The sequence below is a fragment of the Pieris napi genome, chromosome 12 (genome assembly GCF_905475465.1).
Source record: "Pieris napi chromosome 12, ilPieNapi1.2, whole genome shotgun sequence".
NCBI classification, from domain to species: Eukaryota; Metazoa; Arthropoda; class Insecta; order Lepidoptera; family Pieridae; genus Pieris; species Pieris napi.
The window spans coordinates 11,984,131-12,008,041 of NC_062245.1; the positions used below are offsets into that span (position 1 = coordinate 11,984,131).

The 23,911-nt window shown below is 32.9% G+C and overlaps 1 protein-coding gene across 3 annotated transcripts in view; it reads right to left on the minus strand.

Annotated features, from left to right (window-relative positions):
• The window catches only part of LOC125054491 (inositol-trisphosphate 3-kinase homolog), a 68,386-nt gene that overhangs the window by 29,403 nt on the left and 15,072 nt on the right, over nucleotides 1–23,911 (minus strand). Inside the window, exon 1 of one of the 3 annotated variants that reach the window (XM_047656423.1) lies at nucleotides 5,981–6,196. The exons of 1 other annotated variant lie outside the window; for it this stretch is intronic. In XM_047656423.1, coding sequence (XP_047512379.1) covers nucleotides 5,981–6,007 — 27 coding nt within the window. In that variant the 5' untranslated portion in view covers nucleotides 6,008–6,196. Of the gene's footprint in view, nucleotides 1–4,184; nucleotides 4,440–5,980; nucleotides 6,197–23,911 lie in introns of those variants that run through there. One more of the 3 variants, XM_047656421.1, reaches the window with a different exon arrangement.

The following is a 23,911-nucleotide window of genomic DNA, read 5'->3' on the forward strand; positions in this document are numbered from 1 at the left end:
GAAGCCAACACTGCTATATATATATCACTATGCCAACACTGCTATAGATATAACACTATGCCAGTACTTCTTATTAAAAAATCTACTTTATTCTTTACGAAACTTCAAAATGTATACCAAATCAAACTCAGTTCTTTTATCGAAACGAACATACACACATTTATTATATATATGACTTATCATAGGTTATCTAATGTTTAATATAACATCGAGTTAATTCTATTTTTGTATAATAACATGCGTCAAATAATAGCGCGATTTTATAATTACGTATATAATGATAAAGTATATTTTTGGACGTCATTATAAACGGTCAATTTAATTTTAGTATCTGAGTACAAGTACATAATTATTGGTATGACGCGTATCATTTGCCTCCACCGATTTCTGGTAGCACAGATCCCCCCCAGAGAGAGATGAACTTTCTATTTTAAATAGGTTTTAAGTAAAAGTTCTATCAATAGGTTGGCGTTGGCAGAGCTGGCAGAAGTAAACTACTGGGTGGCTTACATGAAGACATTGTAGACCGTAGTATATAGTACCTATATGTAGATACTATCTACATATCAAACGTTCCGCAGTTTACCCACAAAAGCGTAACAAAACTCATTACAATAACTGGTTTAAGACAAAAAATACTCTACACATTTCCTTCAGTTGAAGATAACAAATATTTAATTATAAGTCCCACCAAGCATTTTTTTATGTAACATCGAACGACAGGAGGCTCACCTGATGTTAAGTGACACTGCTGCCATACTCACTTTGCCAGAGGGCTCGTCAGTGCGTTGCCGGAATTTTAATAATTGGTACTCTCTTTTCTGGAAATTCGGATCCAAGTCAAATATGTGCTGGTCTATGGGTGTAAAACGTGGAAGGTCATCTCACACCGACTCCAAGTCTTCGTGAACTGCTGTCTTCGCAGTATTCTACTGGCCCGAAAAGATCTAATCTAACCTGATCTGATCTAACGAGCAACATTGGGGGGCGCTGCCGAGAGACCCCGCTAGAAGATCAAGCGACGCAAATGGAAATGGATAGGCCATACACTCCGAAGGGATCCCAATCATATTTCCAGCAGACGCTTGATTTTAACCCGCAAGGAAAGCGGACGCGTGGCCGTCCTAGGCAAACCTGCCGCCGTACAGTTGCAGAAGAGAGCCGGAAAGACTTGGAGCGAGGTGCAATAGAGACTCACTGTGGACTCACTGTGGACGCCCTCTGCCCAATCTACCTGTTTTTTTTGTTTTTTTTTTATAAATTTCCCAATATCCCCGACTCTTGTGGTGCGCCGTGCGGGACCTTATTTTATACATATATTTGGTCCAAACATATATATACATACAAAAATTCCTAATATATATCCATATATACAAATATATACTAGAGAATATTACTACATATTTCTATTTTATATTCATGGGCTTAGTGACAAAACCCATCTAGAGGTTATACTCGTAGAAAATTTAGCCAAATTCTAGAAACTACAATAGTTTACTATTAGTGATGATCCTACAGTAGTTAATATAGCATCAATTTATATGATTTATTTTTATATCATTAGATTCACAACATTTTGTATTAAATATCCTTTAACAATTGCTAAAGTAATTATGATACATTCATATGAAAATACAATCAGATGACCTTCTAAGACACAAGTATAATTTGCATTGTAATACTGTCGTGAGAACAAAGAAGTATTTATGCCACACTTCGACGGAGAAAGTAGAACGTATTTTAATGCCTTTTGTCAAAATTTCTCACCGAGGATAATAATTCATTTCTTTTTTGCACGCTTTTGCCTGCCCCTACGAAGTGAAAGGTAAGATACTTTCTTTATATTTTCTTTTCTCCTGAACAGCGACATGTTAAATTTTTCAAGAAACGCAGACGCAAAATTACTGAAGGGATTTATTTCTGTCACAACTAAAAAAAATATATATACAGTCAAAATCTGTTATAACGACATTGAAGGGACTACTCATATTTGGTCCTAAAAACCGATAGTCGTAACAGCCGATGACGTTGTTATTAAGTACCTAATACAATAGAATTCAGCCGGGACCTTTGATTTTGGTCAATATAACCGGTATGTTCTAAACGATGTCATCGTAAACGGTTTTGACTGTATATAAAAATAAAAATTAATGAATTTGACTCAAAAACATTACATTTTTAAATGTAAGTATTAAAAGATTGTTAACATACACTATGCTACGAATTGTTGAGACACTATGAGCACCAGCGTTTGAACTAGGCCTAGTCTGTATCTTAAACGCTCCAGTGTCATTAAGAAATTGGTTAAGTTGTTTGTCATTAGATGTTTATTCATTTTTATTAAAAAAAAATGAATAAACATGTAAGGCTAACCAAAGGCTTAGCAATTTCTATATTCACAAGATCCAAAGAAAATCTTAAAACGGTCTGCCCTATTCTTGATTAAGTCGGTGACTAATAGGGCATTAAATTCCGGTCTATCAATCTACCAATAGATATAATTTGATGTGCGACTCTAAGCCCAGCTGTAAATGTTCATCAATAACACGTGCCATTACACTTTTTTAATTAATTTTACTCCCGAGCTGATGCTTTCCTCGCTCAATGTAAAATGTGTCCATTAAATATTAATACAAAATCATACTTATTTAATCAGCCTTGACACATTTGTGACAAGTTAGCACATCACGGAGGCCTTAAGAGTGGGTGTTTAAAATTATTTTCGGTATATTAACAATAGATAGACAAGTAATTGAATTAAAAATTTAAAATTAACAATAGATAGAAAAGTAATATTATATTATTGGTGAGTGCTTGGAGGTTCATTAGAAGCAATACATTTTTTATTGCACGTGGTATGAAACGTCATAAAAATAGTTGAGCAGAATTTAGCACATTATAATATCCTATCCCCTTATACGTACTAAAGCCCTAAATAGCTGAGAATTGTGTTTTTATTCTCACTTATACTGTGATAAATATAGGCAATGTCACACACGACATTCAACAAGAGCTCTGAACTATATTAGAAATAATTCAGTTTGTAAAAAACGTGAAAAGTCGTGTTTTCTTTGGGACATCGGGCGTCAATTCTACGTAAATACCAGTCTTTAATACCGTCAAACAGCCTGAAATACCAGGAGAAGCTGACCTCCCATGTAAATAAACTGGCACACGCTCTGAGCGGAGAAGGCGGTCTTCAGCATAAGCGGCTAAAAAGAAGGGACGTACCGAGCCTATATAAAAGATTTACCTCTTAACATCAAGAGAGCCGTGGCTCTATGTCGAGTATGGCTCTTGAGGATAACATGAACTGAGTAAAATCAAACAAACAAGTGGCTTATTGCTGGATAGCAGATTGCCATGAAGCAGATACAACAAAAAAAAATACCGTCAAAAAGAAAGAAGCTTTTACTACGAGATTTTTGTTCAGTTCAACGAAAGTTGAATCCAAGAACTCGGTAGCGGCTAGGCCCTCAATTTTTTAAAATGATTATTAACCCACGCTGAGAACGGGCTAGAAAATTTGCCATACACGAGTATATTTTTGTTTAAAATTACTTACGTCAATGATTTTTATTTGAGTATAATTTACATATTATTAAACATTTTAGCTATATCTAATATGTGTAAGTTGATGGGTAGGTATGTACTGTTTATTGTGTTGCTATGAAAATTAAAATATTTTAAATAATTTTCAACTATTAATTGTAAAAATGTGTTAACGCGTTATCCCTTGTATGTTTAATAATAACTTATATGTTATTAAGATAGATTTAAGAAAAATATTCTTATAATGTCTATACAAAACTAAAGTTTAAACTTTTCCATAATTGAATATTTTTTTATTGCAAACTTGTTACTAATACAAACTAATTGACGTCACGATTATAATCGTACCTATAAAAATAAAACAAAAACGGCTCAATCGTTTATAACGAAGTTATGTATTAAAGGTCAAATTATTTCTGTTGTATATGTATGCAATTAAAACCAGTTTCGATTATATTTAATCTTTATCAAAGATCTCGAAATATTTCTTACAAACGTTGTTTTAAAATACTACAGGCTTATTTGAATGGGTATAATTTATACGGTGACTGAACCGCGGATAAATTTCAATAAATCAAGTGAACTCTGTATAAGCCATGCAAATAGTGCAATACAAAGCTATTTCCGCTTACTTTTTCCTTAGTGAATCGTTTCAAGTCGATTATCTTCTGATACTGCCGCAGCGCCCGCATATAAATGCGAACGGGGAGGTCAGACGGCAAAGACATGGACCCCGGAGGCCGGGAGGCGACCCCCGTACCGCTCATCGTGAAATCCGCACACACAAACACACTAAATCCATATGCACAACACGTTGATTCCGCAAATTAAAGTGCTAATCGCGCGTCCGAAGTGAACGTTGGCTCAACGCAACACTGACGTACTAGCCGCCTTCGCGCATGCGTATTCGCAAAAGGAAACTTAACAACTCGACTCGTCTGACTTTCCATACAAGCCGGCCACCGACCTGACCCGCTTTTACTATAAATAACTATAAGCTACGCACAAAATATGTTCCCCGCACCTTGTGGACAAGCTTTCGGTAAGTCACACACATATCAGTTTTAAAACAAACAATAGACAACGTAACAAAAGATAATAAACTAAATAATTGACGATTAACGTATAGACAATTGCTCTCAGATATGTGTTTAACTCTATGTAATTAATTTATTATTCCATATTGTAAATCTGATATAACTTGTAATGCAAGCCGCTATAGATTAATAATAGTAGTTGAAACACCAAATACCTATTTCAAAATAAATATTATTACACCCAAGACAACTGCAAAATATCTTTAGATAAGCAAACAGCGTTATCAAGAAGTCCGGACAAATTGTTACCTAGCAATTCCGTTTGGAAGTTATAGATAAGATAAAATCTAAACTTATAAGAATCAACGTCTATCTGTGAATTATACGTGATGAAACGCACAAACTTAGCGTCGTTGTAATCGTCCTATAGATCGATTGACGTAATCGTAACGGTGTCAGTTGAAGGGATTAGTAATCCAAATGGAAGGGATTCATACCACAGAGCATAGTACTGTTAGTCCCGTAACTTAGTACGTTATAAAGGCTGTTGATAAAAAAAAATGAAATAAGCCAAGGGTAAGATTCAGAGAGACTTGACGTATGGGAGTGGAAACTTATCGATTGACATCAAAAATTATACATACTCACTCAATACAATAATTGAAACGCAAGCATTCAAACCTATATATCTGAATTAGTGTTAAAAATGACATCTACTTTCGAGCATTGTCATAAATAAAAATGTTCTGCGTCATATCAATTATATATTACAATTACCTATTGTTTCACTTGTATAAATGGTGTTGCAATTAATACATAACGTAATTTTATGTAAATAACTAAAGCCATGTTTATACTTAGTACAAAACTACAACTTACAAGTCTCACAGACCTTTCTCTGTTCGATCGAAAAGAAGGAACTTCAAGATAATAATGTTGACAAAATTATTTTATCATTCATTAAAACAATGCCCAAGGGAATGTAAGTAGCAAGTAAGTAGAATTTGACATCGAAGGATTTTCTAGAACAAGAGATGTGCGTCACTCAATGCTTAAATTCAGTCGTCGGTCTTTAATACGTTTTCGTCCATTTTTAGACTGAGTCACGTATGTATAAATTAGTTATTACTTGTACTAACATTCTGTGTCAAGGTCTAATGTTATTTAACAATGTTTGTGTTATTGTTAGTCAAACTAATTTCCCGAAACAATGGGAAGTTTTAAGAAAAAAAAAATATGGAGACGTAGTTCATATTTCGTCTTTCTACATTAATATAACAGCTATAAAATGTATTGTTTAAGTACTTTTAGCATGACAGCACTTACAACAACACTTCCAGTTTATGTTAGGCATAAAAGGCATATCAAAAGAAATGTAAAAGCTTACTTACGATAAACCGAAGCTTTTGGGTAAACATAACCTCTTCTTCAACAAAACTTTTAGTATTATGTTTATTATAACTTCACACACATCGAACACGCACTAAATAACTAAATATTACATAATTTATCACTGGTAAAAGTATTAATTTAGTGAACATGGAATTTAATATCGGCAAAGACAAAAACAACGCGTCAGCATCCTAGCCGGCATTTTGCGTTCCTTCCTCCTCCGTTCTCCCCTTACCCCTTGCCTGTGTTCCGGACATGCATGAAGCTAGGGTTAACTTGTGTTTTTTGTAAACAACTGACTCCTAGACTCAGGACTGGTTTGGTTTGTTAAAATGACGTTATAATATATTGTTTAAATGTATTTAAATGACGTTATTTCATAACTCTTAAAAAAAGAGATCAAAGATATCTTAAGGTAAACTAGACATAAGTATCTAACACTGTTATTACAGATTGAAAAGCAGTGTTACATACAAATAATATAAAAAGTACATTTTGATTTTATTTGGCAAATACATATATAAAGATACGTATCATATAAAGTGTAATAAGATTTCAAACATTTTTTTTTATCTATTTAGATAATTTTTCCCAGGTGTGATAATAAACAGTAGAGGTAGGTCAAGAAAGTGTTTGACACTTAATGAGCGTGGAGGTAAAGGAAGTCATTTAGATAATGCATAATTAAATTGGTATTTCTTTGTTATCTAAAATCCTTCGTTAATTAGGTGTCAGATGTACCAACATTGTTTGTTAAAGAGACAACATTTTTATGATGAATAGTTTATCTATCTTTATTACTAACAAAGTTATGGAACCATGTTTTCCGAAATAAACAATTTTTATTTATATCTTAACAAGATGTAAACAGTTTTTTCTTGAACTGAAGATAAGTTAAATTAATACATATGATAAATTATCTTCAATAAAGACAATATTCCATAACTTTGCCGTTTCTGAATAATTTGAAAATAATTATTGATATTTAAATATATTTTAAATGGTCAATAGTAACGTAATTGTCTTTGGTCAATGTTAGTGAGTAAAAAAAACTACGTCATCACGTTTTTTTACATGTTTGTATAATTTTACTTTTACATAATTCTAACATTCTTACAATTCATGCATACATATGTTCGCTTAAACACTGATGCTCACGCTACACGGCCAGAGATTTAAAATTTATGAATTAATCATTCAAGCTATAGTCCGGGATCAATCCAGAAAAAAGGTAAACGTCCGAGACCGCGTTGTCTCCTCTAATACTGAGACTTTGAAATTATTATCGCTGTATTTTTTTACGATTATATAGAGCTGGAGTTGGAGTACGGTTTCAATAAGGTAGCAAATATTAAAAAGAATATTTTAAGTGTTATCATTTTATTTATTCGAAATTTCTTGACACTACGCCTAGTGAAGAGATTGAAGAGGACACAACCATTCGAATTAAGGAATAATTGCACGTTAGTTTTAAGTGCTAAATAGCGGGAAGTGAAAAAATAGGACACAAGAAAAGACCTCTTTCTTTATACTAATCTGTTGAACATCATCGTCTTTATAAGCTGGAGTTTTATAAAGAAAACATTAATACCATATTAATTGTCCACAAATTCATACGAGAATAAATTCAAGTATTTTTGTTAGCACGAAACTTTTTGGTCGGATATCGAGCAATAGCGTACTCGGGGCCCTAACATGCAGCTAAACTAAAGGCCATTGACGTCAATGGACATACATATTTATTAATACGCACATAATTATTCGGTTCTCCTTGCAAAATAAATGTCGTAGTGAAGCGGACGACAGGTATATTAGCATAAGGTGGAACTTAGAAAAAACAATTTTTATGAATCAGAATTGGTAACAATCATTTCATGAACTGCTGTGTTATTATATAAAAGGCTTCCTCCCTCAAAGGCCGGCAACGCACTCACCAAAATGGGTGTACATGGGCTGCCCTTTTGCAAAGTCAAAAATCATTTATTCATATAGGTAACACAATGTACACTTATGAAGGTCAAAAAAGGTTTGGGCGTCCCGTACTCATTTGCCATTTATCCAATGAAAAATAAATAAAGAAACAGTTTTGATTCATTTTGGTACACTTCAAATTGAATCATGCTAATTAATTGGCAATCTCGAATACACATGATTTTTGCTATTCTACTATTATTTCAAGGCAACTGTCTCGCCTGAAATAGTTCCTTCGTGCTCCAGCTGCACAAAGCTATGTACACTGTACAGTGCTAGTGAGGAAAAAATATTGAAATAGGTACTGGCTAAGTTTTTCTCACGATATAAAACAATAACTTTACACCGCTAGCGGGATGTTGCACTTTATAACCGTGGGATTGTTTACTGTTTTAACTGGATGTTTTGAGTTACAGCTACAGAACCATGGGCGGAGTATTAAATCGCGTTAATGGTGTCACAGTTTTTTTTTAATACAAAAGAAAGTCCAATGTGTTACTGAAATTATGTAACATTTAGAGTTTAATTCATAAAAGTTCTTCAAAACATCTATTATAATTTAATTCCTAATTAAAATTCGAAAATGTAAAAAGTCAAGTGACAAGCTACAACTCTCCCACAGACTAACAAACTGTCAGTGCTACATATAAAACGTCAGTTATGGCACATGACAGATAATTATCAATCTTAAGGAATATAATTATTTCTCTCGTATAGGTTTGTATGTACTTGTAAAATTACGAAAATATTTTTTGTATTTGATTTTGACATAGGGGAGTCAGCAATAATATTTTGTTTATCTTAAGTAGAAAAATCATATTAAGGCGAAACGAAGTTCGCGGTGGCAGCTAGTGTCTAATATATTATATTTCTAAAAAATTAAGTCGGTTAAGAGTCTGTTAAGGCTTTAAGATTTATCTAGTACTATAGATTTATCTAGGATATTATAAAGAAAATAAGGCAATTTAAGCGCTGGACCGAGCACATGAGATAGCAGGTTGAATTGGACAAAAATTATTACAGAATGACAACCACGAGATGAAAAAAGGAAAAGAGACAGAGCGAGAATAGGAGGCACATCTTAGACAAGAGGACCTAACATTAGACAAAAATGGAAGCAGCTGGAAGAAGCCTATGTGTCACAGGACACGTTGATCACCAAAACACACGACACATCTGATGTATTAGATTAAGCTAGGTTATGTAACTAAAACAAATTTTTATATATATTTTACTGAGTGTCAGCAATAAAGGCATAAAAATAATTATATATTAAAGCATAATAAATAATAGAATTCTGTTTTATTGATATATTAGTACTAAGTAGGTAGGTAACCTTTCAATCCTAAAAAACATTTTTTTTCTTATTTAAAACAAGTAGGTTTACACTTTAATTAATTCCCAGTTGGCTAACTATGGAAAATGATCTGCTTGGAAAGCGTATCCACTCAACCAATAAATGTATCAGAATACTAAAAAAGATTGATATTTTTAGTTGGATTTATTTTATCTTGCTTCTGCACTCAAATTTACGACATCGGAGCACACAACTGTTCGAAATAGACACTTAATAAACAGCTTCTACCCTGAGACTGTCTCACTGCGCAGTTGTGTTTACATTTTAAATTTCCAAGCTTACTTCTTTTACATTAACATTACGTTATAAATCCCTTAAAAAAGTGTTTATAAATTGACGCCATCTTTGCCCTGGTTAATATTTTGATATCTTACTGCGTACCTTTTCAAGAGTACAAACGTCATGCTTAGGTTGAGCCAAAAAGGTTTTTCGATAAGTTTCACCCAAGTATTGCACTTACATTACTCATGCAAGTGATGTATTGATCTACGGTGGAAAGAGCCAGGCGCCAAGATAACTTACGGGTCAATAGATACGAGCTGCACGTGGGAAAAATAAATTGCAACTTCTTATTATAGAATTTTCCATCATATTAAATATTCAAAAAGTCTAAGGAAAGTTAGACGCACCAATACAGCGCTCTCTCTCAAATTATCTCTATCTCTTTCTGTCAAATATTGTGTACGACAAGATGAGATAACTTTATAGCATTTTTATCAAATTATTGTTTTAATTTTAATGAATAAAATTACTACATAGTTCTATGGATAGACAAATAATTTCAGCTGACCTAAAACATTGCTTAGCTTAAGAAACAGATTAATTTCAACACGTCAATGATAACGTCATAGACTAAGTACAAATATCATGTATCATAGTGTAAGGTGTCATTAGTAGGGTTGACAACTATATTTTTTTATACTTTTTTTTTTGACATGATTTTACACTTTCAGAGTTTTTATGTTATACGTCATTTTACTTTTTTACAACAGGTTTTTATTTCTATTGTTATTTGAGTTCATAAAACTAATTAAATAAATTTTAATCATTAATTATGAAGTTTATTATTATTTTTTAAACTTTAATATTAACTTTATAATTAATTTTAATATAATATTTTTTCGTAGATTCTTAAGACTTGTTATTTTGCCGCCCTAGTCTTCTCCAAGGCTAGAATCGAGGTTGATGATATCCAGGCAGTGCGCACGCGCAGCCTATTGTGAAACCACACGATTGACGTCAATGCTGCCCTGCACTTTCTCCAAACGCAATGTACCAGCACTTTCTGTTCTTATGTAATAAATTGACAGAAATTATGTCCTAATTTATATATCATATATAAAAAATCCATACTATCCATCCATCAATGAGATATAATGATACTAAATCAACGAGAATTTGTCTATACTAACAAATTCTATTATTTCTAGTAATTGTTGTAGCACTCGAAACGGCTTGACAGATTTGTATTTCATGTTAAGTCAAGTTATTATTATTTTTTTTTTATTACTACAGGACACTGTTTATTATTTAAATGTATACTAATAATCAAAATAAGAAAGATTTGTATGTATAAGATATGTTTGTAACGATTAACTCAAAATATACTGGACCGATTTAATCCCCATGGCAACATTATCCCTTAACATACAATATTTATTTCCAAAATAATTATACTAGATATACTTAATTTAGTTAAAATGACGATTGGCAGCAATTCAGTTTATCACAGAAATTGTTACAAAATACGTAATACTTAATCGTAATACAAGAAAAACAGATTTCGAAAGTTTTAAATTTTTGTTCCTTTTTTTTATAGAACGGGGGAAACGGGCAGAATTGATAATTGCTACCACCCATAAACCTTGCCGGCCTTTTAAGAAGACCCTAAGTCGAATTGGTTTCTCACTACCTAAACTATATCTTTGAATATAAAACAAGCGTAAATAATCGTAAAGCGTACGTACGTACGCTGTACGTATTATATGATGTTATTACCCTACGCTTATTTTACTGGTTTTTACGTATCTACAAGAAACATTAAAATTTTACGTAAACCTGTCAAAATTCATATAAACAATAGCTCGTTATTCTGAAATACTAATAAAATTTCTCGGAATGAAACGCACCGTTTGTTACGAGAATCTGACGTTTTTCCTCCGCATTTAATATTAAGTTTGTAGGTTTTTCCCTGTTACATCCCGGACACTTAGCATAGCGTGAACTTTTTCTTTGACGTCAAACAAAATTGAATAACTATGTAAATAATGTACCTGATATTGTATATGTATGTCGCAGCCAAATAGCTTAATTAGCCGTTCAATTAACAGCCTAGCCGTTTAACTAGCGGCCTGAAAGCTGTTCAGCGAGTTGATCAAACAGCTAGGCAAATGACTTGGATCGATGACGTTTCATTACTTGCCTAGCCTGTTGACTGTTAATTTAAATTTAATTCCGCTTTCTGCATCTCAAACTCGAAACGAAACTCATCAAACTATCAATATGGCGTAGGCAAACCACAACTTTGATGGGGTTTTTCAAAATTTCATGAAAAACAAGTACAATGGAAGAGTGTAGTGACAATAATAGTGAGAATTTGACGTGTCATGTCATATGTTTCATCTTTTTTATTTCTGCCACATGGTCACTCTATCGTACGAATGATCTAAGCATTAGCCAGCCCGTTTATTAAATGTTGTAACAAACGCTACGGCTGAATATTTTTCAGGCTTCTAGTTGTAATGTGCCCTTGATCCCCCCGAAGCGTATTTTCTGTTCCCCTTGCCATGTGCCCCACCCATTTCCACTTTAGTTTATAGTGGGCGCCCAAGTAAATGTTATTAACACTGGTTTATAACTTCTATAAATTAATGATCACAGTGACGTCAATCATTTTATATTCTTAAATAAAATTTATTTCACATAAATGAGCATAACAAATACGGTGATATTATTCTTATTTATGATCGTAAAATTGAATATAATTTTCATTTGCCTTGACCCTAACCATTAAAATGAAACAGTTTTTATGTAGTCAAAGCAGTCGTAAAAAGACATAGCTATTAGCTAGATTTTAATTCTAATTCTAATTTTAGTAATTTAGTCTAGACTTCAATAATAAATAATCAAATTCAATAATAAAGATGTGGGGTCACGCTGCATCTTTTACCGCATTTACCATGGAGAGTGTTCAGAGGAGTTGCTGGACAAATACCTGCAGCTGAGTTTCATCATCGAACGTCGAGATGAATACGAAATACTATCCGTATAACCTCGACGTCCGTCGTTCCACAACTGGGCGTTTATAAGGTTATGCCGAACAAGCTGCCCACTGAAGTATTTCTGTACCAATTCGACTTAGGGTCCTTCATGAAAAGAGCGTACCAATTCTTAAAAGGCCGGCAACGAACTTGCGAACCTTCTGGCAATGTGAGTGTTCATGTTATCACTTACATAAGATGAGCCTCCTTTGCCTCCTATCACATAAAATAATAATAATGAAGAATAGTTACAAAAAATAAAATAATTATAATATAGTGTAGATATACTACAACTTAGAAAAAATAATGTAATAATAATAAATTTACAGTTCAAAAAACGTGACTACAATAAACGTCATACGAATAAAATATAACGCAATAAAATTACACGCTTAGATAATTAAAAGTCGGTTGTGTGCGTATTATTAACAGGAAGTATCGAAATACCTAAACGCTAAAACGGAAATCACAAAATATTTGAACACTTGATTCACTTCGGTTTATATGAAAGGGAAGTACCGAAGCCCAGCCCTGCGATTCTGTAACTCACTTTACGAACTCACACAGCGAAAAGTGAGTTACAGAATCGCAAGGCTGGTAGCAAATGGAGCGTAATCCAGCCATCTAGGCTGGGTTAAGGGTTTTGCGATAATTTTAAACAGGCCACACGAATATAACGGCAATATTATGAGATGAGAATATTCATAATTCGCCAATGTTTCGGGTTTTATCTAACTATGACACCAATTATATATATTGATATTTTCCACCTCACCAAAGAATATGTGAGAAAGTATTCCAAGATGCCTCTCTCTCGGAAGACTCTGATTTTGTTTAAGCAGTAATTTGAAATAATTATTTGTTGTTTCAAATATTAAATTTCAGTTTTCTTTCGATTTTTTTTAAACATATTTTTGTCTATTAATGTAAATACTTGTTTTCTGTTTCGTATATATTGTTTATCTATGTAATCTGTTTTGGATTTCTATATTGTCTAAGTGTTTTGTTTTATAATATGTATGTTAGCTGTAAGATTACTTATAATTAAATTAAAAATTGAAATAGGCATTCTGCCTATATTAATTTTTTATATCTGTGCATTTTTATTTGAAGTGCTAATCACCTTTTCTAGAGGCTCGGCTCTGTATGTACATTGAGAGCAAACAACGTATATGGCGAGAGAACGTTTAGGTATTTCCTACCGCGGCTAATAAATGGACTACCCAGTCAGTTATTAGATAGTCTAACGTTCACCAACATAAAAAGTAAGTAACGAGCTTTAGATTTTATTATATTACTCTGTAAAATAAATAAATTAAAAAAAGATCCTTTATTCCATTTGTACTTCGATTTTATTTACCGCATAAAACAATTGCGCACTTAGATTAAAACATCTATTGGTTTAAGCCATGGTTCAACACAAACAAAGTTGGAATTTTTCACCAATGTTTCTAGTATAATAATATAGTATTACTTCAATTATATTTTTTAGCTAATTACAGAATATAAAAGAAATACTTAATAACCTTAAATTATATAATATAATAACTAAAATATGTTATTAAAAGGAGTCCCTTTAGGCAAGGTTCCGAAGATACTAGCAGCGTTCCCCATTTGAATAGCTAGACTAATTCTTTGTCCGAGGTAGCTGCCAGCTCTTCAGTTTCCTTTGATGTCGACCAACCTTTTTGCTATTTCCTTAAAAACTCTTATAGCGCTGGGACCCCACGGACCAAGGGACTCACAATAAAATAGTTAATATGTCATTTGCATGCCTATTTTTATATAGCTTTTTTATAATTAATCAATCTAAATGTCCACTTTCTTTGCAAATAAACGGTTTATGTTATTAAGATTCGGACTGGCTCAGAATAAAATATCAAAGACCTATTTTATTGATACAATGCGTGCGTATGACTTGGCAAAAATCTGTGACGTCTAGAAGGTCGTAATAGATTATTATAATTTAATGAACCATTCAAATCCAAACATGTAATTGTAGAGGTTACTATTTTTAGATTAAGAATTTTATAGTTTCGTAAAGGCGATCGATCGACGGCCCCGGCGTGTGTCAGGCACCGAAGGCTGGTCACTTGCTTATTAGATTGACAAAATATGTTTAAATTCAAGTACAAAATTCATTTTTTCATATAGGTAACTAAATGTACACTTATGAACGTCAAAAAATAAATATATATGAAATGCTTCTAATTTTACATTTACTGCCAGTTCTCAAATCAAGGGCGTAGAACCATGTTCATGACATCTTAAGTAATTAATAATAATAAAATAAATTAAAAACAAAGATTTGTCCTCTATCAGCAGGAGACATGGTGAAATAAGACCACAAACTGAGGCTATAGATTTAATTATTATAGACTGAAAAACATAGATACCCACCACGCCTACCCACATTTATTATAGTAAGCATATGTATTCATGAGAGTTGCAATAAATTCCTAACGCGTAATTTTCCACTGCGTTTTTCACAATGAAAATCAAATAAAAAGTAAGAGAATTATGGCCCCAGATAATAAGGTAAATATTTGCCCAAGAGACTTATGTGGTGTTTATGTTCGTGCCGCAATATTGAGATAGATTTAAGTGTTTACACAAAAATTCTCCCACTTATTGCGAAAATAAAACGCAAATGTTACGCAGACATTATGTTTTCTCAACTTTAATAGGTCCCACAAAGACTTAATTTTGAAGTTTCTTCATCAAGTTGAACAAAGATCCTATTTTAAATAAAAAACATAAGTTTCGTGCAAAAAGTTGTAAGTTTGACGCACCTTCATATCTGAACACAAAAATGATTGATTATCTACGTAGGATGATAACTACTCAATTAAATTGTGCCAAAAAAAAAACAAGGCTACGTCGTCGGCTCGTCGTAATTGTATTACAATTGCAAAGAATTCATTATTCTTTACATTTTTTGTTATACTCTATTAATTACGGCGAATAAAGAATAGCCTGTGAGATAGTATTGCCAGTTATCAAAATTCAAGTTACGGAATTTTCACTCACTGACATATTATGCACCCCATACACTCACGCTTGTTGGAAATAGTTTTAATAACATTACAATTTAAAAAAAATGGAATTTACTATTAAGTTTCTTATGGAAGACCTAGAAACCTTGACACAAGTATTTTTTACTTAAAAGGGTTCCCAAATCTGACACATTAGAATGAATTGTCCCTTATGAATAAACACAATTTTTTTTAAATATTATCTGTTGATAAATTAAGTACGTAATTTTCTAGTCGCCATGGGTGGGCGTAAAACGTATTGTCGTATTAATGAAGTAATCAATATGTGCGAAGTAAGTCCGCGCTGTTATTGGCAACGATTGGCAACCATAAAAGATATATGGGAAATCCATATTGGTAAAAATCATATTTGGTATGCGGAAAATGTGAGAAACTTTTCATTTTAACCACATTTTAAATGTATGGGCTATTTCTATAATAAAAATTATTTATGTTGGAGTTTAAAAAACCTGCTCAGAATATCGGTAAAATTTTCCACGACAGCTCTAAGGGTGAGATCTATAGTGCGCACTTAGACTTTGCTCAGACTTAACTACAACCATTCTTTACTTTTTTAAAGGATAATAAAGAAGGTATTGCATGAAATGAAACATCAATTTCTGTCTTAGCTTGAGCTTAGCTTAATCTCACCGTTAAAATGTCTATAAATATACTAAATCATAGTTTAACCTTAAGTGTTTTTTGTAAGTAAAGTCTGAGCAAAGTCCAAGTGCGCACTATAGATCTCACCCTAAGTAATGTAAAAAATGGATATAATTACGTTCAAATCCATAAAAGAATGTGTAGTGTTGTACTTATGTACACACATTAGAAGTTATACTTCTTTGGCGTAACAAGATAAAAATATTATCAAAATTTTTATCTTTCGCCGTATTCTACGTTTGTAGAAAAAACGACACTAAAACTAGAAAAAAAACCCTCCTCATTTTTCCCTAACGCGCCAAAAGAAGCATAACTTCAAAAATGATTAATGGGTCGATGTCTCACTGCTGTACTGGAAATAAGCCACAATGAAAATTTATTTTTCCTCCTACAGGGCTTCTTCGTTATAAATATGGAAAAATTAAGGTATGAAGGAATAAATTTGAGTCGAATTTTTATTCATGTATGATAAAATTATTTATAGATAACTTTAAATAAATTGAGGGGCGAGGTGCTTCTATAGTGAATGCTGACGGTACATTGAACTCACCATGACCCGAAGGCCTTCTACTATTATCATTATACCACCCTTGTATCCCGCTAAAAGAAATCGCTTGGACAAATTAATGTAATATCATAAACTAAGTTTCAAATAGTTGTTTCTATCGATAGTTGACTCAGGCCATAATCATCAATCATACCAAAAATAAAATGTAGTGATGCTGATATTTTGCAAGTCAAAGTTTTAAAATTCAGGTACATAGTAATAGGGTACTTTGACGCATTCGCTTCTTGTGTCGTACTCCGTAGTATGTGACTCGTCGTTGACCGGTCCACGGCCGAGGTCGCGTTGAATATGCAGTACTCCGAGTTAATATTTATAGGAAAACTCCTTAAAATACTACCCGGGGACAATACCAGTGATAATGGGATGTAGATGTTCTGTGGGGGCGATTGACCTGTCCGTACAGCGAACGCTAGGGTCATGTGGCTCCTCCTACATAGTACTCCATATGTGATTTAAAAAATATGTTTTATATGTTTTCATGATCATTACAAGTGTTTGTTAATTACTGTAAATACCATATAGATATACAAATAAAATATAAAGTTAAACTATGCTCCGAATCAAACATGTTAGGATATTCTGTACAAGCATAGACAAAAGGAATCACACCTAGGTACATCGTCTATGGGCGGTGTTGCCATACTTTTCAAATAATTGTATTCTAGAGGTTTGTTTCTGTTGCGGCCTGGGAACGAGGTCTAAAACTATATGTTACTTTCGTGTCTTTTTTAATCGTGTGTATTTACACTTGTTCCTTAAATGTCTTGTATTCTACCTCTACTACTAAGATTAATTAATAGCGTCTTGAGGTTATGTCCTATTTTAATCAAAGAAGCGACGCTTACTAACCCTGGAGCATGTGACTTATGGCATAAAATTCGTAAAAGAATAGATAGTAAATAAAAAGTATGTTTATGTTTCGAAAAGAAAACTCCTCGCTGAATATTTTTAAATACAAAATGAATTTTATTTCGATTAAAACTATCAATATTAATGAGATACGTCAAACTGGAACCACAATTATTCCATTTTCATTTGCAAGTTGTACCCTTTGCATGGGAAATGTATGTGCTTATACTAATTGTAAATAAGATATTAACATAATGTCGTCCAAAATTGCTAATGTCCATATTAAAATTGTCGGCACTGATCTCATAAGAAATTAAAATCAGATTTGCCGCAGTATATTTAATTTAATGTAATAAACATGGGTTTCACACCATTTACTCACGCAGTTTGAAACGAACGAAAAACGATTTAAAAGTGATTACAGATCTGGTATCAGTAATATTATTGCATTATAAGAAGTTATATATTATTTAGTATATAGTATTTTGATAGAAATCTACATAGAAATAAGTATGACAAAAAAATCGTTAAGTGAATAATGAATATTTAAAAAAAATCTATTTAAATCCTTTTCTCTTCGTTTTTTTTCCTTCACGCATCCTCAATCAGCCGCATGACTTTTATCAGATTACATGACTTAGATTAGAAATTTTGAGGCAATTAAGGAATTCAAATCCAATGATTTGTTTTCCCTGTGTAATTCGCAAACTATCAAATTGCAGCAAGTCTCCAAGAGGCCCGAAGCTAGGGGTGTTGCCGAAATTTCCTTTTGTATTGTTCGGTTTATAATGCGATAGTTGTTGATCTTAATAGTATACACATTAAAGAGATACAAATTAGGCATCCACAACACTGCAATACATGAAAAAGAATTTCACATAAAATACTGAGGCTAAGATGTTTTTTTTTCCACCACAATGAAAAAAGGCGTCCCGGTGTAGTTACTATGAATAATGAAAGGATTGGTTCATGAACACTTTACAGGGAAATACATATTTATAACACGTTCAAAGCTAATTATTTACTTATAAAAGATTGCCAACGCTCGGCACACTGGTACAAGAAAAATAAAATACAATATTTAATGTGACAAGCACTTATAGGCAAACAAAAAACATAATTAATAGAAACTTAAGGAAAATTGATTTCCAAGTGTGAGATGAGCAACTATGGATATCTTGACGAGGTGGTCGTGTAAAGGAATGCTGCTATACTCAAGAGAGAAATGTAAATGGACTTTATATAATTTAATATCCTTGTAACATGACCCTTTAAAATAGATTGAGATTCGAGACTAAATAATAAGCGTCGGCGTCGGCACGCGTAGGACGTGCGCGGGCGCACTACGTAGCATGCGACCACATTATGACTGATCAAACAAATTAGCCACCCACAATAAAATACTCAAACGTTTAGGTGCGATACAATATTTATTTTTAGACTATTTATCTTTATTTTCGTTGAAAAAATATTTTTTATACTCATTTAAAAAGTTCTTCGGCGAATGAAGACTGAATAATAATATTAATAAATTTTATTAATGTTTTTTTAGATTTCAATATTTTTGGAATTTATTTCATACATCCTGCTGGAAGACTCCGAAATAAAAATGTCCAGTAGAATTTTGAGCTTTACCCGAGATATATAATAAACGTAAAAATATTCAACCTTTATAAGTAATTAACAAAGACAACTTTTAATTATTGAGAATAATTGAAATGTTTAAAAATAAATAAATAATGTAAAAATGTAATTATAAAATGTATAGTAGTATTTGCCGATATAGCATAGCTAAGTATATGTGCTTTTTTTAATTTAAAAACCTTTACGAAACGATTTATATTATACATACAAATGTGTATAACAACTGTTGTGTTGTGTGTGTGCTATGTGTAGAACAATAAATCAATTCTCATAGGGGAAGGTTCAAAACCACTTGCCATCTCACATACCTCATGGACACATCCACCTCTTGCTTCGCCTACTCTCATTACATACACGCTTGTCATAAGTGCCTTTGTCTTTCTTTTTTATTTCCAAGTTAAATCATTTGTTTTCCCTCCGTAACTCGCAAACTACCAAACTGCTGCCCTTCACAGCCGAAACACGCAATTCGCCGTTTCCAAGAGACCCGAAGCTTGGGGGTTGACGTGTTGCTGAAGCGTCCTTTTGTATTTTTGGTTGTACTTGTAATGTCTTCCTCGACAGTGGTAATTCCTAAATATTTATAGACTTAAGCATTTTGTGTTAACCACGGCGCACCGCTCATATTTCGCAGTGTTTTGTTTTGTAGCCGCTGTAGGATTTCGATATTAGAGCGGCCGGCTGACTACCAGAGTTTTATCCCATACCTATGGTTTTATGAGAGTTTTGTAAATGAGAAGTTTATTCTTCAGACTGATTGCGGCTTTTCTACCTCATAGCCAGTTTATGTTACGAAGCTTAGTATTAATAATATAAGTCTTTCTTTACGCCCTAAATTGAATGCAAAAGTGCGTATGACGGTTAATAAAAGGAAACTTGAGTATTTCGGTAACTCCAAAAAATTCAAGCTCCTTTAACTAATCACACAAGGCAAAGTGGCAGGTAGAAGAAAACCTGGCCGCAGACTCGCGTCTTGGTGGAAAAACTTAAGATAATGGTTTGGTTAAAGCACCAAGTCATTGTTTAGAAGCGCGGCATCCAAAATTAAAATAGCCGTAATGATCGTCAACCTTCGCAAGGAGATGGCAACATAAGATAAACAAGAACGCCCTAAACCTAGCAATGTTGGAGCCGACGTTACCACAATCGTCTAATAAAACGCTGGAACGTGAATATAGAGCCTAAGAAGCACGCGCCTGGCCCGTGCTTATCGTTTGATCTGGTGACCGCCTGTCAAGCCCAATTGCGACTTAACCTATGTTTGACCTCAATCAAAACAACCACTCTTTCACACGACTCGATAGCTTTGAGTTACAGACTCATTCCTATTGTTTAAATATAGAATTTACGTACATTTTGTTGTCCTTTGGCGGTAAAAATTACTTTTTTATGAGTATATTTTTTTAAAGTTTAAAATATTTAGATCTATCTAAACATAAAAACAAAATCATTTCACGTTTTTACAAACTAGAGATAGCTTTTTATAAGTATTCAAATTGTGTATTTGAAGAGTGAACCTATTTAATGAAGACAAGATATTCCAAAAAACTATTTAAAACAAACCAGCAGTGGCGCTACAAATTATTAGGCCTGGGCCTCAGGTTTTTGTATATGTTTCATGATCATTTGTCAATCTAATAGGCAAGTATCAATAGGTGATCAGCTGTGCTGACATACGCCGTCGACTTTTTGGATCTAAGGCTTTTCATGGACATAAAAATGGTTGAGACACGCTAGGCCAACACTGCTATATGCAACACACAAACCACTGTTACATAAATTAACGTAAACACTTATATATAAGAAAGGATCCATCTCGAATCCAATGGTTGTCAAGTGAAGTGTTGATAGCACCAAACGTCATAACTTCTGCATATATTCATCTTCATTTGCAAAAAGAGATCATATCGTTCTGAGGTAGCCAGGGGTCAATGATGCACCATGCATAATGCATCGTGGATAGTTCGTTTACCTCGACGTCTGCATTCTTAACATGATGGTTGAACGTTGCCCTTTGCCCTACACTGACTGTACATGCATTATACCCTCTTCTATGAATAATGTCTGAACAAAGTCTGTTTCTATGATTAGAGAATCAATTTAAAACAACGCTTATACAGTGTGTTTGAAAGAAATGCGTTATTCTTATATTGTGACAACTGTTGTACTGGAAATTTGTTTATAATTAATGAATTAATTGTGTTACTGATCAACTAGAACTATAACAGAGGTGCTGGACAGAAACCTATGGAAACAGATTGTCCACTCCAGATGTTTTCTTGCTGACCACGACACTCAGACATGAGCTATGAACTGAACGGAGAGAAAGACTAATAAACTTTTTGAAGTTATTGAAGTTATACTTCTTTAGGCGCGTTATGAAAAATTGATGAAAGTGAAATTTTACGATGCGCGCGCACCGTGACACAAAATTAACAGAATGAAGTTGCCCATGAAAGATGCTACGGCATTGGAATTATTTAAAAACAACATTCGAATAATAATATAATTTATGTTACACTTAATGTAAGAGAATAATAATAAATATTTATTTATTTAATTTTTCAAATGTAAACTGAACTTTATTGACTATAATGACTCCTTTTCCAGTATTTGATTATTTAATTGTAATTAATTATTGCCAAATAATAACTTCTTACGCGCGTACATAAGTACGCACCCTTTTTTTATGTATAAGTAATCTTACAGCTTCACGTATACATATTATATAAGAAATGACTTGACAATGTTTAAAGCCAAAACAAATTACATTAATAAACAAAATATATGACACTGAAAACATAAGTCAATTACTATATATATTATACAGTAATTGACTTAAGTATGTTATGAACAAACGATAACCTAATATTTTAAAGAAAAAACTAAATTATTACTACTGCTAAATAAAGTAAATCTGCCCGCTTTATAAAATATGTCCTCACATTCTCTTTGGTAATGTAATAAATTTGTGTTATAATTAGCCCGAAATATTGGCGAATTACGCAGATAATTCGTGTTCGTACGAGGTACATGGATCAATTATGAATATCTTGTCGCATACGGGGTAGGGATTCTTAGAGAAATTAACGACTATTAGTAGACGCTTAATATCTTCGTTGTTATATAAGCTGTAGTAAACAAAGTATTTAAAATACCATAAGCCTTTTCATGTGGTCCAAAAAAAATCACGGTCGCGTGCGATTCGAATTACCTCTACCGTCGTCATACAAGGAAAATATCTTGTAAGGTCATTAAGATTCAATCAAAATCTATTAATTAACAGTTAAAGTTTGACACACTTGCGTAGAGTCACGTATGCGCCTATTATTAGTTTTTTAATAATCGATAATAGGAACAACAATCATATAAGCTTGGCCCTAATGCTTGCAATTAACAAAAAAATAATAATAATTAAGAATTGACGTATAAGGATGGTGTTATGCACTTCTTGAGAGTAGTGGTAAAGTGGCTTCAGAGTGCAACCATTCCTGAGGTCATGGTTCAATCCCCGGATCAATGGACTATCTTTGTGCGTGTTTAACTCGCTCGAACGGTGAAGGAAAACATCGTGAGAAAACCATATATCTTAGACACAAATAGTCGTGCGCCAGGTACAGATGGCTGATCACCTATTACATTGACAAGTGATGATGAAAAGGATACAGAATTCTGAGGCCCACAGAAAAAAAATTTGAAGAGTTTTTTACCTAAATAGAATGTAGCGAGCATATACCTACTAGTAAAACGTAGATATTTTGTAAGATTTTCAACTAAGTAAGGGCATGGCAACACTTAACTAAACATTACAAAGTAGAAACGTATATTTCTAAAAATTACGTCACACTTACGAAGGTTTCAAATTAACAAATTTAACGTAAACCTAACGTAATTAAATAAAATGTTAAATATTAAGAACAGCTTACAATCTGTATTTATTAATGTTTTACAATTCGAATCACCCTGTGTGTCACAGATTTTTCTAGATCGTCCCTTCAAATAACCGTGCGTATCAATATTAAAAACGGATTTCGAATAATTGAGAAAGTTCTTGAAAATTTAAAATGAAGCGCGGTTTTTCACGCCCTTTTTTTTAGTCTTTGAGTTGTAAAAAAAGGGAGAAAAATAAGTTTGTGTAATAAATTTCTCTAGTGGCGTTAACCGTTGCGGTGTTTTCTTAGTACCTTAGTATTTCTGATGGGGATAACAGGGTAACATGGATCGCATTCTTGACTTGAATGTTCAGCAGTGAAAAGATTATTTATAACATAGTCACCAAATTGTCATCAAAATTCCGGTCTTGTCCATTTATTTAATTACTCTATATACATAATACACCCAGGGTAGGTGTCTTTACAACTAAACTTATTGAATTGTCGTGCTCCATAGTTAGCGTTGATACTTTTACATTGTATATTAAACTAAGGATGGCATTTTAAATTTTGTATTTTTTTAGAGTCAGTGTCTGATATATTTATTCCAGAATAAATTCCATGATAGGTTTCAGATAAGAAGTAATCTCTCGTGGGTGCCACAAATGATAATTTTACTTGAAGTCATTTTATTTAAACACCTACCAGCCG